This window comes from Diadema antillarum, unplaced genomic scaffold, assembly GCF_040938485.1.
Source record: "Diadema antillarum isolate AM-2024a unplaced genomic scaffold, OU_Dant_1.0 seq00000900_RagTag, whole genome shotgun sequence".
NCBI classification, from domain to species: domain Eukaryota; kingdom Metazoa; phylum Echinodermata; class Echinoidea; order Diadematoida; family Diadematidae; genus Diadema; species Diadema antillarum.
The window spans coordinates 188,717-207,438 of record NW_027271760.1 but is presented as its reverse complement, the minus strand read 5'-3'; the positions used below and the strand labels follow the sequence as shown (position 1 = coordinate 207,438).

The following is an 18,722-nucleotide window of genomic DNA, read 5'->3' as shown; positions in this document are numbered from 1 at the left end:
ATACAGAGTGAAAGATAATACACATACACAACTATGATTTGATTCAGCTCAGTTTTGACTATTACATATTGAAAGTGGGCTGACCATATTTGCACGTGGGGCCTGTTTCATAAAACTTGTCATCAGTGACAACTGCCACATTTGTATGACAAATTTGCTCTCAGCCAATCAGATGCAAGGATTTCAGTAGCTTGTCACATCTATGACAACTTGTCACTGATGACAAGTTTTATGAAACTGGCCCCTGTTCTCCAGTCAACAAGTGAGATCCAGAGTAGATATCAACACAGAGTATAAACCCCAAAATCTCTTTCTCTCTCCCTGTGTCTTTGTGCACTCACAGGACCGGGCTTCTTTCAGGAGGATAGTGCTGAAGAATGCAGCGAAGAAGAGGCGTATGTACGAGGACCTGCTGGAGAAAGTGTCTATATTCAAGTCCTTGGAGGTAAGGAAGTGCCCTCAACTGGTTGCAGTGGTCCTAGTGCTGCTAATGTAGAGGAAGAAAGAAAGAAAAAAGTCCATTATATACAATTCCATTATATACAATTACTTTTTGAAATTTTCTTTGTTTTTTGTTTGAAAAAGTTTCCTGCTGATAGGGATAGCCTTACTTTAAATATTAAACCTCTCCCAATGACGTAAAGACATTACTCCCCACTCTGTTTTTTACTGTGTTTTTTTAAAGATGAAATATTCTGCAATATTTACCCAAATCTATTAAATATTTAAAAGCCACAATAGCTTTGGATATCCCCTACCAAAAAGGAAAGTGTGTAACAGAGCTTTAATCTTTATACTTATACCAGAATTTTATTGAAAGCTCAAAAGCATCAGATTCAGAATTAAGGTCTCCGCAAAAAAATTGTTCAGAGACCAAACTTGCGGCGGTCTTGTACAGGCTTAACAGCCACTCATTTTACAAAGTGATTTGTTATGTCACAACCATTGAGTAGACAGTTCAACAAATCAATCTGGGTTAGAAGTTTTTTTGACAGAATTCCTCTCTTGCAATGTTATAGTTGCAGTTGTTATTGTTTTTTTTTAATTGGCATTGCCACTAAATCCGTAACATGTTGGACTTTAAATGCATAATTGACCATAATGAATCAGTCAGAATCTGTATAATTGGCCATCCAGAGCTAAATTTAGACAGGACCTTCTCAAGATGTTTCCTTACCAGAGCTGCTTAAGGCTGTACGTGTTGTATGTAGGTGGAATAAGGACTGAGGAAGCCCAATTATTTAAATATAGCAAATCATGCATTGTGCTGTGCATTGTTGTTGTTGTTATTGTTTTTTTTTCTTGTGGTAAGCCCCCCCCCCCCCCCCCAAGCTGTTGTTGCATACATCACAATGTCTCTACTTATCTCGAGAGGTTTTGAAATCTGTGCCCTGTTGAATAAAAGTTAAGATCAACATATGTCAGAGAATCAAACATAAGTCTGAATACTTAAGTCTGATTGCTTGATACTTAACTTATATCTGTTTTCTTTCTTTTATTTTCCTGTGTTTGATTGCAACTTTTTTATGCAACAAGGCCCTTTGCGTATTCATGTGCATTCAAATGGACTTCTGTCCTCTCATCGAAGTGGTTCAGTGTTGTTTACCATTAAAAAAAATTACCTAATTTTTCCTTTGTGGGGCAATGAAGCACGGTATATTGTAGGAAAAGCAATCCGCTTCTTATGCCTGAGATGATGATGTGGCTGACAGCAACACCACTCCTATCCCCTGAATCCATAAGGAAAGAACAAATATACTGGTGAAAATAAGTCATAGTGAGTTACTGCTAGATATATAGCAAAAGTTTTCATGAAACATAATGGCTGCCATCCACAGCATGCACTTCAGATTGAGGTAGTGATAACATTGCCTCATGAGTATCTGCTGATTAAATGCAAATCGTGACTAAATTTTCCTTTTTGAGCATGAAATTGAGAGGAATGCATTGCATTCTGGGCTTCAAACTATTGTAGAGTCATAAGAAGCAAGCAATGATGTCCTTTTGTTTTAAGGGATGGGGGCATATACAGCAGTTGCTACATCATCAAACCTCCAAATTATTTTTGTACAGTTTTCCTACTCACAATAGAGAGAGATGAAAAGCAGTGACATCATTATCTCATCTGATTTGCATATTTGATTGTCTCCAATGTTACTGCATTGCAAAAGACACTTGAGCCTTCTAAATTCAGGTTGAATCATCTTCCTTTGAATCTGACTTGAAACAACCATTTGCCCTCTGTTTGTTTTGCTGATACTCAATATGTAAAAGTCAACTTGACTAACGAGCAGCATTTCACATTTACCCCGGGCAGGAGTGCGGGTTCTGTATCTTTTGTCAAAATCAGTCTGGCTTTACAGGTAGGGAAACACGGCTCTGAGTCAAGTTTGCTGGGACATAGAATCCGATTCTCCATGTCACAAAAGTGAAAATGTTGTTTGAGGTTGCAAAAGGGCCGTGCAGAATTTATATCATCCATGCTTCTGCACTCGTTGTGGCCAAGACTCCCCATCCAGGGGTGCAACCGAAGCTCTGCGTGAGGTCTTAGCAAATAGGGAAATGTTTTCTTAGGGTTTTCTTGCGCGCCCCACGCAGAAGAAAAAAAGACTCGGGCGAAACATTGTGAAATTCGAAACCTCGCTCGTCCCAACCCAAAACAGAGCTGTGAGTATGTAGGAAGAGAGAAAAAATATGAAAGATGATGATCGTGACCCCGTGTTAAAAGTCAATTTCAGGAAGATGATGTACTTTCGCAAAAGAAAAAAGATGTTGTTTCCCCCTACCCACAACTCCCAATATTATTCGTACAGCTTTCAAAGAGCTATGCACTTTAATTATTGTGCTGTCTGTAGCTCCATGCCCCTCCCCCATCTATGGGTAAAAACAAAAAATTAGAAAGATGAATAATAAAAAAGAAAACAAAAGCTGCAACACAGGGAGGGAGAAACATGCCATCCAAGACAAGGTGCATTAAAATTCTTGTGTTGTTTTGAAAGCTTCTTGTCATTGCCTTTGAAGTCCTATGTAGCAATGTCTGTAACTATGGCAACAGTGGCTACCAGTGCCTACCTCCCATCGTGCTTGAGTGAGCACCGCAGAATATTGATGTTTTCAGTAGGATGCAAATAGTGGAAAGGTTAGGCTGTTGCGTAAATGGGACATCAATTGTTGGTAGAAGCAAGCATTTGCTGTTGAGCAGGTATAGCCATAAATTGAAGATACTGGTAAGAGATTAGAGCACAGTGGTATCAAATCCATGCAGTGTAATGTTGATACATGAGTGCTTTATAACCAATAACTTGAAACCCTGCAGAAGAGCATTGATCTCTAATTCAAATTGTGAGGAAACAAAGTCTTCTTTGTATGGCTTGTATACTGCATGGGACATCTCATCGTGCAGTTGTATTGGTGCTTATTCACATCCCAATCAAAGTTGAGAAAACAGTGGCCATTTATTTATGTCCCAATTGAATGCTGATTGTATCAAGAATCACACCAATGCAAAAGATATGCATTTAAAGTTCATCACTGGAACCGGATTAATTGTGCACGTCATAGAAACATTTGTATGGTTTCCATGGCACAGATCATGCAAATAATGCTGCCTCTTTCTACTAAGTCAGTCTTCAAGATTTCTATTTTTTTTTCTCTCTCTCTTTTTTTTTTTTTGGGGGGGGGGAGGATGGGGGAGGGGTAGTTAACTTCTATAATGGAAACCTTTTTTTTCCCCTTAATAAAAAACATAGGAAAATCCATGAATATACATGAATATGTATAAACATTTAAAGTGTCAACAATGTCACCCAGATATAATGAGCTGTCAGGAAGTTGCAACAGTCGATGCTGTTTCTCTTCATTGTCTTGCCACACGGTGGACATTGTGGGTCATCCTTTGGTAACCAGCTGTATCTTTGGTGTCTTCCCCAGCGGCGATGCTTTATCTTGTGAGCCATGCAAGTCTTGGAGACCGAATCCGTAGGAGGAGGCAGCATTATTTGCATCTGTGTCATGGAAACCATACAAATGTTTCCATGATGCGCGCAATTAATCTGGTTCCAGTGATGAACTTTAAATGCATACACCAATCTGATTATACCCAGTTGACATGTTGACATTGTCATATATGTAAAGTCTTTCTCATGCTTTCACGTTCTGACCTCGAGATGATACTGGAAATAGGAGAACTGTGTCGAAGTTATTTTGATGTATCTTGTTTGGAGATCATTTGCTGTATGTCTTGAGGAAGGAATTGACGTTGCTTGTCTTCTTTATCTGGCTCTACTTTCATCATTGAGTCTTGCAAGTAGCAAAGGAGACCAAATGAAACCTGTGGAGAGTTGGAGACAGTTTCGATGTAATCAGATGCTTCACTCGACCTCAGCAGACTTGCATCTCCCTGGAGCTGCGAGAAATTTTGTCCGCTGTTATATGATATGTCAGTCATGGATAATTCAAAGAATTCAGAAATTAAAGACTTGTATGGTGTATGTGCTGTCATTCACAACTCTTTCATTGACTTCTTGTGTTGAATGGTAGGGTATTTATAGAAGGGAAAAAGGAGACGTCCTATGGAGGTAGTGTTTCTGTTCCTTTCTTGTTTTTGTTTTTTTTCCTGTTTGATAAGATAGGCATGCATATTGACTGTACTAGTTTCTATGTTGCAGCTAGATATGTCATTACTTTGAAATATGCAGGCACTGCCAAAATGTTTGTTCTATTCTTGCATCATTATACCTTGATCTCACGTGTGTTTTGTTGTTTCATACTACTTTCTCTTCATTTCTTAGCCGTACGAGCGCATGAATCTTTCAGACGCACTTGTAACGAGAACATACCAAGATGGAGACTGCATTATTGCTCAGGTTAGACATGCCGGAGGAGTAATAGTCGTGATAATTTGCAATTTGATTTTGATTCGATTTGATTACTTACGCAAAAATTTGCTGTGGGATATGGACATGTCTAGGCGATGCTGCAAATTGGTCAACCCTCTTTGTACGTCTTTAGTAATCTTGTTTGCATGATTTTTGTAAGGAGTTGTCGTTCACTGAAGAAAAAAAAAAGTAAGATGCTTGTTGCCATGGTAATGAGGCTTCATGATACATCTGTTGAAGACGAGTGTTGTATTACTTCAATTTCTATGTTCATGCCATAAGATAAAGAACTGAGTTAAAAGTGTGCTGGAGTAGCATCTTTGTGTATCCACTTATGGTGCTCCTTTCTACATCCCTATTAAATAAAAACAGAAACCAAAGGCCAAAAAATAAGAACATATTAGAAGGAAAAAAAAAAGCAAGCACTCTTTTGCCATCAATTCCAGCATCTTTGTGCTCTAAAATGTAAGTGATGAGATGAAGGAACCAGAAAATGAATATGCTACTATTGCAACATGGAAGGAGAGTGCAGGGTATGTGCGATAGGGCCGCGGGAAGAGATGTAATTTGCATACTGATTGGTTGCCATGGTTACCACCCCTGCAGGGAGACGAGGCTGACGGGTGCTACTTCCTAGAGAGGGGTCAGTGCAGGATTGCTATGAAGAGCGAGGTATGTTCCCATCCGTTTCCTCCTCTTGTAACACTGCACCCTTCCCACTACCTACCCATTCCATTCTTGTTCCCCTCCCCCCTCCCCCCTCCCCAATTCCATCTCGCTCCCTGTATCTCATGAAGTCTCCACTAAATTTTTTAAGTACGGTGCCACATATTTTCTTCGTGGTACAACATAGCACTCACTCTTAGATGCTTGACTGAGTCATTTAGGAGCCTGAATGAGTCATTTACAAACCTCCTTTTTACACAACACAATGGATGGTAACCTGCTATACCTGACCATGAATGTGGTAAAGGATAAAAACTTGACTCAATTTGTGTGCAGTTGTCCAGCATCTGTGGTCCCTTTTCTGTTGTGTTTTCCCCCATTAAAGTACTCAGATATTCAAAGAAAGAAGAAGGATAGAGAATGTACATTAGAATTAATCGATCGAAACTTAGGTGCAATTTCACTGTAGGATATGAGCCATGACAAGGTCGCGTCAATGACATGATTGATGTGATCACTATTAACCAATGGGAAGCCTATGTTGTACCTTCGAGGAAAATTGTGTTATGTACCACATTATTTCTATGTTGTATTATAAGTGGATGTTGTCCATGATACTTTGGTGTTACATTGCATGATATTTACTCATGTTAACATTCCATGCATGTCTGTCATATTTTGAATATTGGAAGTTGAATTGCGCCTAACCTGGATTACTATCTTAGTACTAATACCCCCATGGATGTGCAGTTTATGCTGATATCCACGTACAAGTGAACATATAATTGAATAACAAAATAGCTTCAAATTGATAAAATTCCTATGTCAAGTTGTTTTTATTGCAACTAATTGAAGAACACCGATCAATTAAGTGCTTATGTACATTGATTTGGGGCAATTAGTCAATCAGTTGCAACAAAAAACTATTTTAAAAAAAAGAGACAAAAACGTATGCGTGTTTATTTTATGAATGAGCCATACTTTGGTAATGGGCTTTTTACCACACATGATACATGTTGCTCACGATACACCAATGTAATCTTTGCTCGCAGAGAACAAACAGCTAATTGCAGAAAACAAGTGCATCATTTTCTGTTTATCAGCCCATCTAAATATCACTCCCTAAGAAAAGCGGATGTTTCATCACATTCTTGTGGTATAAAGAAGCGCACCCATCAGTAGTATCACAAGATAGGTATGGATCATCTATATAATGTAAGAGAGATCCTTTTTGCCTTATCCCACTGAATCACCATCATTTTGTAGCTCTGACGTGAATATCTTGGTTGTTAGCTTTTCATCCGCTTGGGTTACCACTGCATTTCATCCCTCGAGGTTTCATGGCTTGCTGCTCCACATATTACTCATCTATCCCTCAAGATTCTGCTCCTTTTCCTCCATGTCTGTGACTTTCGCCATCATTTTTCCAGCTGTCTGTTTGTTTGTCTGTCGTTCTGTCTTTTCTCTCTCTCTCTCTCTCTCCCAAATTTTTCGTGAACCGTGACATTTAAACTAAGCAGCCAAGGCTGTGGAAACGACCATCATTTAAAGCATTTCTCTTCTTTCTTTTTTTTCTCCCAGTGTCTTGAGGCATGCTCTAAAAACTTTTTTTTTTTTTCCTGCCCGCATTCATTCCCAACGGTATTTCTGCGGACCCGTGTTTTACGGGTGACAATAATTACTAGTTCTGTCCACAATTGCCCAGAAGCCAAAATATCAATTTGGTCTGTCAAAGGTAAAGATGTTGTTTTTCTGTGCGTGTGATTGCTCTTCTAGTTTATATGCCCATTGATATCTGAAAATTAACTCATTTCTTCCCCATATTGTGAAGGAGAAGCAAAAGTTAAGTGCTCTTCAGTTTGTTATTTAGCGCGCTCTTAAGGAGTGACCCACTTACGCTCATTTAGAACAGTTTCAGAGAGGGTATTAAGTCAAGTGGGACTTCTCTGACTGTCTTCCATATGTTACCGTCTGCCCTGTACCCCTGATAGTAAAATGTTTCTACTCCTCATGAGGGAAGTTCCAAAGGGCCCCATGTCAATTCGATCATGCCATGGTAACTCTCGTGTCGCGTTGCTTAGAAATGGAGAGGGATTTTGCCAACGGGATGCTCAGTCCCCATTAAATGTTGCCTAGCTTTCATCCCTCTCAGTGTTCACATGTGATCCGTGTTAGGCTCTTGTTTGAAATTTGACAAGTTTGCAACCTCTGCACCTCTGCCTTGACTTTGCTCGAATTGCCCCCTCCCCCCAATCTTCAATCAATACTTGCAGGTGTTTGCTTTCTTATAATGCATTTTACCAATGTCACATGTTCTCTACGCACGCCTCCTTGGCTTCTTACTACTTCTCTACAAACCTCCAGTTTGGCAGTAGAGTTTCTATGTATTCATCATTCTCTTTCACTCTTTCTATCTCTCTTTTTCTCTATCTATCTTTCTCATGCTTTCTCTCTCTCTCTCTCTCTCTCTCTCTTTCTCTCTCTCTCTTTCTCTCCTTTTCATCTTCATGCCTTGCATTTCCTGTTTTATCTGCATGCTCTTCTTTCCACCTCGCTTAGCTTGCTAGCCCAAGTCGATGCTCTGCACCGCATCCGTTGCACGCCACTCAATTTCATGCCTTCCTGCATCTAAGCCTGGACTCGCTCGGCTTCTGTCTACTTGTATTTGCCGTTCTCTTCGCTGCCTGTAACCGCCACCTGTTTACCACATAAGTAATGAAACACACTCACACACACTATATACATATACTGTACATACATACGCAGACACCAAGACTCCACATCCCACATAACCATCCTCCACCCACTTTCCCCTCACCGAAGATAAAACAATACTCCAACTTATATCACTCCTTTGTAAAACCTGTTACCCCATTCCCCTGGAGGACGTACACACATATGTCAACGTAGAGGTTAAAGGCAGCTCGCAAAATATCATCCTATGGAGGACATTAGTGGAATATTTGACCGACATTGAGCCGGTCGATCGGGCAAACAAGCTTGATTCACATCAAATGGGGTGGAAGAGGACAGTATCGGGACTCTGCAAGGGAGCACAGCTCTGCCTGGCTGTACTTTGGGTGAAACACCAGGAAGGGTTTACAAATAAGTTGTGGCTGGACCACTAAGACTATTAAAGTGGGGCAGGGAGAAACCTAGGGAAAGGGGGGGGGGGGTGGGGGAGGGACTGCCAGTAGTTTGAAAACTGAAAGAAGCTACCCCTTCATGTGTGGCAAGTTGGACTGGAAATAAGTTTTCAGGAACCCAGAGGATAGCAACTTCATTTCTGCCTGGAGTGCTGGAGACAGAGGGAGTAGTCTTTTATAGAAAGATTTAAATGCAACAACACTGCAGTGCCACCCCTGAAAGGGGGATTGGCACCAAACATATTCGGGATTGGGGAAATAAAATGGGCTTTATGACAAAACAACTGCAGATTCTTTGTGAATGAGTCCTTATTCCCTCGGGAGGTCCAGAGATGTGAAAATGAGGGTTTTTTTTTATTTGTTTGTTTTTTTATTGGGTGAATCGATACAGGGAAATATGTATATTGAACTACACTCCATTGCCGATATAAACACAGGCAGCGTATGTGTGTTGGCAACCCCCCAGTGTGTGCGTTCTGTGTCTGCGCACGTGTGTATGCATGATGTCCTTAAAGATTGACAGCCTCCTTGTTCTGCAATTTTTCAAAGTGCACATGTCTTTGCCTTTCTCGTTGAGATAGCTCATTCATGCATGTGAGGCACGTGTTTTATGCCATACCGATTATGATGTAGTGCAAAGCACTTGCCTTTTTTTTCCCCCTTTGTTTTGGTACGCTCCTGAATGTGATTATGCTACAGACGAGTATTGATCAAATGCCTCATGTGTGTGTGTGTGTGTGTGTGTGTGTATGTATGTGTGTGTGGATGTGTGACGTGCACATTCATGAGTAGATATAAAATTTTAATAGCCAATATCTCAAATATGCCGTAATGGATCCTGTCTATTCATTCTGTCATTGCTAAGATATACTCAGTAACCGCCGTAAATTTCTGCCGCCGTAAATTTCTGCCTAATATTCTGTCTGCCTAATATTCTGTCTGCCTATACCTGCCCTTTTACTTTTTCTATTCTATTTTTTCTCAATGTCCTATCTCTACTCCTATGCTTTCCCTTAAAGTTCAAGTGGCCATTCAATAAACAACATTTTTGTGTTCAATTCATTTCATTTCTATCCAGTGTTTTCAACAAAATATCAAATCAAAGTGCAAAGTTCTTGATTACTATGCAATATACTTTTTTTTTAAAATCTGGTAACCAATCAGAAGATTTTGTGAAAAGCTGTGGTAAATACTGGCCAATCAAATCAGGAGGTTCCACCTTTTATACTAACCGCTACCTTCAGTCTGTCTGTGTCATGTGATTTTACCTTCTCACTCGCCTGCTCTGTGTGTAAGTAATGCTTTCTTTTAAAATGCTTAAATGCTGGTGGGAAGAGGGCACAATATTGTTGGGATTTCTGCTGGAAACTTGTAACAGTTTGCATAGCCCTGCTTTTGCAAAGTTGTACATGCTGAATGCCTGCTGTATGTGTGGTCATTTTTGTTACAATACATAGCGATGTGTATGTCCAGTCTTTTCTGCATGACAGCGATATTTTGTATCGTTTGTGTCTGGCTCTGAGCAAAAGTTGTTATATGCGTCATGATTTATTTTCTATGCACCGCAGAAGCCGTTGAAGGGATGGTACAGTTTTGGATGAAATGGGAAATCAGATATTAACTTTTTGCAAGATGATTAGAAATCACTTATGAAAAAATAAAAGGCATACAATTCTAAGACGAATTCAAAACTTATTTGATGAAAACCGGTATTGAAATGGCTGAGATATTAAAAAAACAAAAAACAAAGTAAAACAAAGCTGTCCTAATAAAAGGTGTGTCCAACCTTTTAATAGGACTTCTTTTTTTTTTGTTGGATATCTCAGCCATTTTAAAACCAATTTTCATCAAATAAACTTTGAAATCCTCGTAGAATCGTATGCTTTTTCATATTTCATAAGATGTTTTTCATTATCTCACAAAACCTGGAAACCTGCCGCCCCATCTCGACCAAAACTATACTGTCCCTTTAATAGCTATTCATCCCTCCTCATCGTCGTCACTTCAGATTTTTTTTTTTTTTCAACAGAGCAATGGTTTCTGAATGCTTTTATCATATTGTATTCTCTTACTCATTTCACGAAGAGGCTTCTGTGTTTCTGAAAACACTGCAGTTTATGCTAAAGGCATTGTCTCCACTGCTCTCTGTAAGTTCCAGAGAGTATATACTGTATGTAATGTTGCCTTTTTTTCCTGAAACCCTCTGGTTACATGTGCATTATTCTTTAGAAGAACTCATGAGTCGCACCTTTGCACCAGCAATTTTGAACAGGAAGCATCTGATGATCCCCAGTCCTAGTGACACCCAGTAGGGTCATTTATGTATGCAGCTAAGACTGCGCAAATGTATCTATCATCATTTTTCAAAGTGTTCAGTTAAAGTTTGTGATTTTTTTTGCAGAGCTTTTATGTCAGCAATTTCAGTTAGCGTGTGATTAACATAGAACCTGACAAACACAGTGCTATAGCTTCTGACCATTCGAGCATTGAGAATTTAGGGTTTCTGGGACAAACACTGAACTAGGGCTTTCTTTAGCTCAGTCGGTAGAGCACCGGGCTAGCATCCGGAGGTCTCGAGTTCAAATCCCGATGGAATCCCATTTTCTTTGCTCAATTTTCCAATCATTGAGAAGAATGATACAATTACATAATATGATAACATACCAGTCTTTTAAATCAAAATGTGGGCATCAACTTATTATCTATTTATGTTTTTGTTTTGTTGCAAGAAAAAATTGTCACAAAGATTACTGTTTTGATGTGTAATTACCAATAAGTAGGCAATTCAGAAGTACAAGATCTGGGATTGGGGAACCACTAGAATATGTTTTGATAAAAAGCTGCCATTTTAAAATGCCTCTTGAATGTTGAAATCTTTTGTTTGTTGTTCTTTGCCATGTTGATATCCACTGCCGATGTTGTCTCACTACAAAGCCTCACATGGCGTGTATCTAAGCATCTTTCTTTCTGTTGAAAAGCATTGACTTACATTGACAGAAGCATTAAGAGTAATGAATGCCCGTCTACTGCCTGCAAGCAAAGGAAGGCGGGCGTGTGAAATATTTGTGAACTTTCTGCCACCACTTGGCGATCTCTGTCGCTGAGCCTTAACAATGCGAGCCATGCCTGTGAAGTTTTGAGTGTGCAGCATCGGGAGTGGTATCTCTGGTCAAAAGAAAAAATGATTCTGACAAAAAACAAAAAAAAGGTCAAGCTTACAGCCCTAACTGTTGCATTATTTCTTTCTTTCTTTCTCTTTTTAACCCTCTCCCCTCTCTTTAACCTGAACACACTCCCAACCCTTCACCTGTTCACACACCAAAAAACCAAACAAACAATTGATGATGTTCTTTCCCTCGATTCATTGGTCAACAAATTGCCATGGACATCGGCATATCCCTGGACTGGCATTGCTGATATGCCCTCTCCCCCTCCCTCTCTCTTGTACCACATCGATCCTGTGATGTTGTTGCTGCTGTGATGTCTCACTCGTTTTTGCATGACGACTCTCTTTTACTTCTTCAATCTCATCTACCACACAAAATCACCCTTTACAGCGATCCGTGAGTACCCGATGCATCTATTCTTCCTTGTTTTTCCTCAGAGTCTTGACTTTTCGGAGCACTTCCTTGACAAACTTGAAGACAAATTGTCCAAACTGTGTTGTTGATATTAAACTCAGCTAGTTTACACTTCTTGGAGTTTTGCATGACATGTTTGAAGTTCCTCTAATCTGAAATTCCTAACCTGTGTTCAGACTGTAGTTATTTAGTGTTTGATCTAATTTTTGACCTCTAATCAACAAAAGTTGCCTTTTTAACCTGTTAAAAGCAGGGTTATTCAGTATATAAAAAGTGGTAAAGCAGTATGATTGAAGTGCTTTTGTCACAGGTGTGTCTTGTTGGCATAACATGCAGTGCCGTTTTTCCTGCGGAGTCCAAATCATGTAGCTGACGAAAACAACAGGGCTGACATATAAGCTGGAAGCAAATGATTGCATTTAAGTCAAATTGAGAAAGATGGATTTAGCTGTCAACATTGATAGCTGAGTGTTTTGTGTGACTAAAATAATGACAGCTGAAGCTTAAGATTACCATGTGTCTGGATCATGAGTCATACGCCATGTTGCTCATATTGTTTGCCAAGCAATCCTCTTCTTTCTGTCATCTATACCATTTGTCATGTGTGCAAAGGTGGAGAAATTATCAGACTAAGTTTGTGGTGTAAATATTCTATGTGGTTTATGGGGAAAAAAAGAAGACTACTTGAGCCCCTTTGCTTTACTATCTTGAAGAGCATCTCTGGGGGAGAAAAAAAAAATCCACTAACTTTGCATGTAAATGTAAGGACTTTCAGAAATATTGAAGAAGCTGCAAACTAAACTGTGGTAACAACCTTGTGTGCAGTGATGTATATTCATGTGAATCACATCATATGAATTCATTCATTTGAGTGCCCTGTGATTTTCATGGAAAAGTGTACACAGTTTGTATTTTACCTATCATGTGCTGTTGATTAATTGTACACTGTAGCTGAGTAGTTGATCACCATGCCCCGTGAAGCTGAAATATTTACTCAACAGACTACCCTGATCATCATATAAACACAATCATGAATTTGCTGTGTGAAGTGAGAAGCAAAAAGCTGGACAAAGTCATACCTCAATGTGGTAATAGACAACCTATTGGAACAGGACAGACTGAAAAATTTGGGTTAAGTGTGGATCAATTATCCCTGTGTAGATCCCAGAGTTGTACCCCTGTCCTGGTAAAGAAAACAAAATAGGACATATAAATGTCAAGCAATCGTTTGACAAGGCGATATGTACATCCATTTAAATACCTTGATGTGAAAATTTAGAGATTACCTGAGTTTTACTTCTTTAAAAAACAACAAACAAACAAATAAACAAAAAAGAAAATCATGCAGTAAGAATCATCATAAAAGTGTAATGCCTTTGTCAGTTTCTAACAAGAACAAGATGACAAAGATTTAAACATTTGAAATTCTGACTTTCTAACCCTTGGGGAAACTTGATCTTCGGCGCATTTTTGGGTACAGATTTTGTCAATTTTGCCGGCCACGAGGCGTAGTTAGCTCTGACCTTGTGCAGCTATGCAGTGAAAATTAATTGTCTTTTGCCTTCTTGTTCCTTTCAAGGATAATCCTGATGAAGAGAAGGAAATTGCAATCTACGACCAGGGCCAGTATTTTGGAGGTAAGATTGCTTTGCTGCATTTCTTTTCTTGCATCAGTAAATGGCTCAACACAGTTTTTTTTTTCTGTTGTTGTTGTTTTTGTGTCAACTCTCCTCTTTGTACTTAACCTCCACTTTCGTCAACTCAGGTTCTGCTTTTGTGGCAGGGAGAGGTGTTCTATTCACACTTGATATATCTTAAATGCCAGGAAATCTATGTTGAATGACAAAAGATGCGAAGTTGTGAATAATCCTTACGTTGTTAGAGACTCTAATTGAGGAATTTTGTTATGAACCTGTACAGGGGTTTACTATTGGCAGTATAGGAAGCATGTTTTTGACATGCAGTTAGGGGAAAGAATAGAGAGATGACCATTATTACTGATTCAATGCAAATTTATGGACACTACTTTGTAGACTGAATGTCATCTGAATTACATACTTGGTGTCATGTGGTAGTTTGATCCAGCCAATGTGATGATTAAAACAATAATTCAATCGAACGATTCAGTTGAACAATTCAGTTCAATTCAATTCAGTGCAATTCAATTCAATTGCCATCTCTGATCGCCGATTGTTTTTGCAGAGCTGGCTCTTCTGACGAACAAGCCCCGTGCCGCCTCTGTCTATGCCGTGGGAGAGGTCCGATGTGCCTGTGAGTATCTGTGAGACATTGGAGTTCTGTCTTTTGTCTCTTTCCAAGCTTAAACCAAGGGCTTACCAGCTCCCATGAATCAAAACTTTTGCTTGTTTAAAAAAAGAAGAAATAAAAATTAAAAAAAAGCAAGGTACAAAGTGCTGACAGTAAGGAGAAAAAGGACTGAATTTATGTCTCGGTTAGATTTCCAGTTGAAACTTGTTTGACGACTCTATGATGTGCATGTGATAGGACAGATTTCATTCCTTACATCTTTAATAGCAATGTAAATGACTGGATTACACATGCTTGTAGTTTCAAACAAAAAACAAAAGAGAAAAGAAAATCATGTGACTTGGCCCTCAGCCAGTCACAATCAAGTAACAAAACCTTTGCTTTGAGTTTGTTCATTTATGGTGAATAACTTGTTTCTGCCATATGACCATAAATTTGCCCTTAGTATGGCAAATAACAAATGAAGAAATCCCAAGGTAGAGTTATGATGGTTGACAGATTAACTTGTGTTTCCAAGGTGAAGATTGCATGTTTTCACAGGGGATCATGTTGTTCTAATATCCCTGTAACTTGTAGATAACATGAAGATAACAATATTAGTCCATTATTTAAAGGGACAGTAAAGTGCCACTGTACGCCTGATTCACTTTGGCTTGCATGCATATACATGTAGTGAAATTAGACACAAAGAATAGTAGAAGTTTCATCAAAACCGCACAAACAAGACTTGGGACTTACATGCATGCATGAGATTCAAGTCCCAGCCTATCAGTGGTGCCCTGTGGCGAGGCAAGTGATCCTCATGTCCAAATCTTTGCGAGGAGACTTCAAGCTCTCGGTCCCATGTGTGGAAGAGACAAACTCATACCCTTTGCACGTAAAAGAGCCCACATTACTTCTCTCACAAAGATTAGGGAGAAATCCTGATGAAGTGGTCTAATACAGAAAAACAGGCTAATACAATGTACCAGTATATATGGTACTGTAAAAGTGGTTTCTTTCGCGGTGGTTTTATTTTCGCGCTTTGAGGTTGAACCGCGAATTTAACATCACGCGAAAATGTTTTGAACTCGTCGCTTGTTACAATGCTATTGCGCACATGCACACACGAAGATTCCGCGCATTGAGTGCATTGATGGTCAACACACACAGCGATAACGCGCAATGTAGGTACAAGCATGTTATAAAGTACTTGAGAGACGGGATTTCGGGTAAGCCTGCATTTGATTTTAATTTCTATTTAATAAATAAAAGAATAATTGAATAATAGTTTGGGTTTTCATGTGCAAAATATTACAGTTTTTGCCAACTGTGAATTCACAGATTTTACCAACCGCGAATTCAAACACATGCGAAAAAGTTGGCACCGATGGAAACTGCGAAAGTTTCTGTACGCGAAAGAAACCACGTTTACAGTAGATGAGGCATGCAGAGATCAGTCACTAAGTGGACTTTTCACTGCCCTGGCCAACTAGGAGATTGCTAAAGAAATAATCACGTTAACTAATAACTAATAATGCTGTCAACTGTTCTTACTCCTTTTCAATTTTGTGCTTGCCTCGTGTCTTCGTGGGCCAACCAGTCCTGGACGTGAATGCGTTTGAGCGGCTGCTGGGTCCCTGCATGGAAATCATGAAGAGGAACATCGACCACTACGAGCAAGAGACGGCGAGGCTCTTTGGCAAATAACCCGACCCCACGACCGATCCCCTCTACCCCCCTTTACCCCACCCTCTACTCAATCTTGAAAACCGCACCCTACACTTTACGCCTCCATGTCTGACAACATTCGAATTGCTTCCCATTTTGTGTAGCTCGTTGGTTTTAGGGCTGGTTTTTTTTTTTTTTTTTTAACATTTTGTTGTCTCTTGTTTCTACCTAAGTGAAGCTCTCCTTATCTTCTCTGACAAAAAAACTGGTATTTTTTTTTTGTATTTGATAGGAGTTGATCTCAAATGGCTGCATTTTTATGTCAGTGAATAGCAATGTAAAGTTTTGGGATATCCCACTCACTGACTTTCAGTCTAGCATCTCATGAAACATTCTTTGTTGTTCCCAAACTGAGTACGCCTCACTCGTATTTCCTATGCCAATTACTACCACAGATGTCTGCCCAAATGTTTGACAAACACCACATTCCGTCAAAAGACAGAGTGTTTGCTGCCTATTTTCAGACAAACCAAACCACCCGACTGAAAGATGCAATTTGTGCTCAAGGAGTTAGGGGGCAGAAATTCCCTTGGCCTCTCCGTATTTTGAACGGACAGGACTTGTGGGGGGAAGCCCCCATTTGTAGGTGCATTTAAAGAGCGCAAGAGCTGGGCAGACTTTTCTATTCCCGGATTTGGTGCGTGAATGCATCTGTAAATATAGCTAGAACGATGCATTGTGGGATTTTGGGGGCAAATGATCTAGTCGGGTAGGAGAAGTCACACGAATAAGAATATATAAATACTTTATGTATGTATCTCTGTGTGGATGATGAACTCGTAAACTTGGCAGAGCACAGGAGTATGAATCCACTCAGCAGGAAATTTGTGTCGACTGGCACGCATTTGAGATTTTACGGCTCCAGTCGAGTTAACGTTAAATGGCATATTGGGTTACCAAGAGCAGTGAATGGATATTGGTGCAGGCATCATGATGATGAAGGGCATGGGTTATTAGTTAATGTTATTTTCTTCATACGTCATGCAGATTTTTGATAGCTCAATCTCATATACTGACTGCATGTGAAGGTTGCGTGGATAGAGACAAACTTTTCGAGTGGTCGTTGTGGGATTCGGACGTTGGCCGGTACCGGATAATTGGTGTTTGAATTCATCAGTATTACAGACTGAAGAGGTGTAGGGGTGGCAGTTTTCATTGACGAGAATGATTAAAATAGAAAGAAATGCATTTTGTATGATTGAAATGGTGGCTGGGTGTGTACAGCAGGTTGGAAAGGGGTTAGATGGCAAAATTGGTTGAAATGGTTGTATGATTACATGCATTTTGTTTTATTTTTTTTTTTTTTGGGGGGGATGCAGCTGTTAGCTTTGAACTGTAATTTGAAATTAAATGATGTAGATTGGTACCTATAAATTTGTTACTATGTAGTTGTGAAAGAGATTTAATTACAGATTGCTGTTTGCTAGTTTGTAAATAAAATTATCAAAAAGAGTTTTACATTGAAAAATGAAAAAAAAAATGATGGCTGTTTATTGAATTTGAATGTTTGAAAATTGTTCAACCAGTTGTATGAATATTTTCACATCTGGTCTGTGAAATTTAGCTTATTGTTTTATTGAATGCAACTTTGGAGTATTTTGGTACAAGACAAGAAGTGCACTGTAGCCAGGAATGTATCAAGTGGCGTGCTGTATTGTTGAATTTGTATTCACATGTGTTCGTATGTGTTGATTTCACGCACTTGAAACTTCTTCCAAACCGAGATGTATCGCATCTCGCAGTATCCCGCCAGTCAACCGGGCTTTGAAATCACCATAAATGCAATGCAAATTTCTACACAGCCTTGAAAATGATGACAGAATGTCTCTGGCACAAAAAAAAAAAAGAAAAGAAAAGAAGAAAAAAAGAAAAGAAAAGAAGAAAAAGACTGCATATGTGTCGTAAATGTTACGTAAAGTCAAGATATCATCAGCAGGGAAAACCACAGTTGTGCTCTCAAGTGTATCTCAGCATTTTCGTACTCCAAGGTCAGTTCACAAAATTATCTAATTTTGTGCACACTACTCAAAGTGGGAGGGGGGGGGGATGGTATGACAAATATCAAGCAACAGAAAGTATCACAGATAACCATTGAATTGTGTTTTCTTCAAATGCTGTTTAAAGAGGGGAAAGAAAGTATAAGCACTCACAAATCTTGCCATGTAAGATTTGATCTTGACTCTGGTATTTCTTTTCTTTATTGTATTTTGGGGGGTGTTCCTTCATTTTTCTGCCTTGTGCGATTACTGTGTCATATTTGACATGAAAATGTCTGTGCGTGCTACATGTACTTTACAGGGTTTTCAAATTATCTGTATGCTAATTGTTTTACCTCTTTCGTCAGTTCAGTACCATTGGCGTCATTGCTGATTGTGGTCAGAGTGTTTCATAAATTTATCCAAGAATATGTAAATATTATGTTGAGTCATTTACATACCTTTGCCGTTGCGGCTTGGATTACGTTTCTGTGATAT

At 39.3% G+C, this 18,722-nt stretch overlaps 1 protein-coding gene across 1 annotated transcript in view; it reads left to right on the top strand.

Moving 5' to 3' along the window:
- The window catches only part of LOC139741045 (cAMP-dependent protein kinase type II regulatory subunit), an 84,784-nt gene extending 68,424 nt beyond the window's left edge, over window positions 1–16,360 (top strand). The window contains exons 8-14 of the mRNA XM_071651633.1: window positions 344–445; window positions 4,791–4,865; window positions 5,484–5,549; window positions 12,247–12,252; window positions 13,850–13,907; window positions 14,473–14,541; window positions 16,121–16,360. Of these exons, the coding sequence (XP_071507734.1) occupies window positions 344–445; window positions 4,791–4,865; window positions 5,484–5,549; window positions 12,247–12,252; window positions 13,850–13,907; window positions 14,473–14,541; window positions 16,121–16,227 (483 nt within the window). The 3' untranslated portion in view covers window positions 16,228–16,360. The remainder of the gene's footprint in view (window positions 1–343; window positions 446–4,790; window positions 4,866–5,483; window positions 5,550–12,246; window positions 12,253–13,849; window positions 13,908–14,472; window positions 14,542–16,120) is intronic.
- Window positions 16,361–18,722: the final 2,362 nt, after the last annotated feature.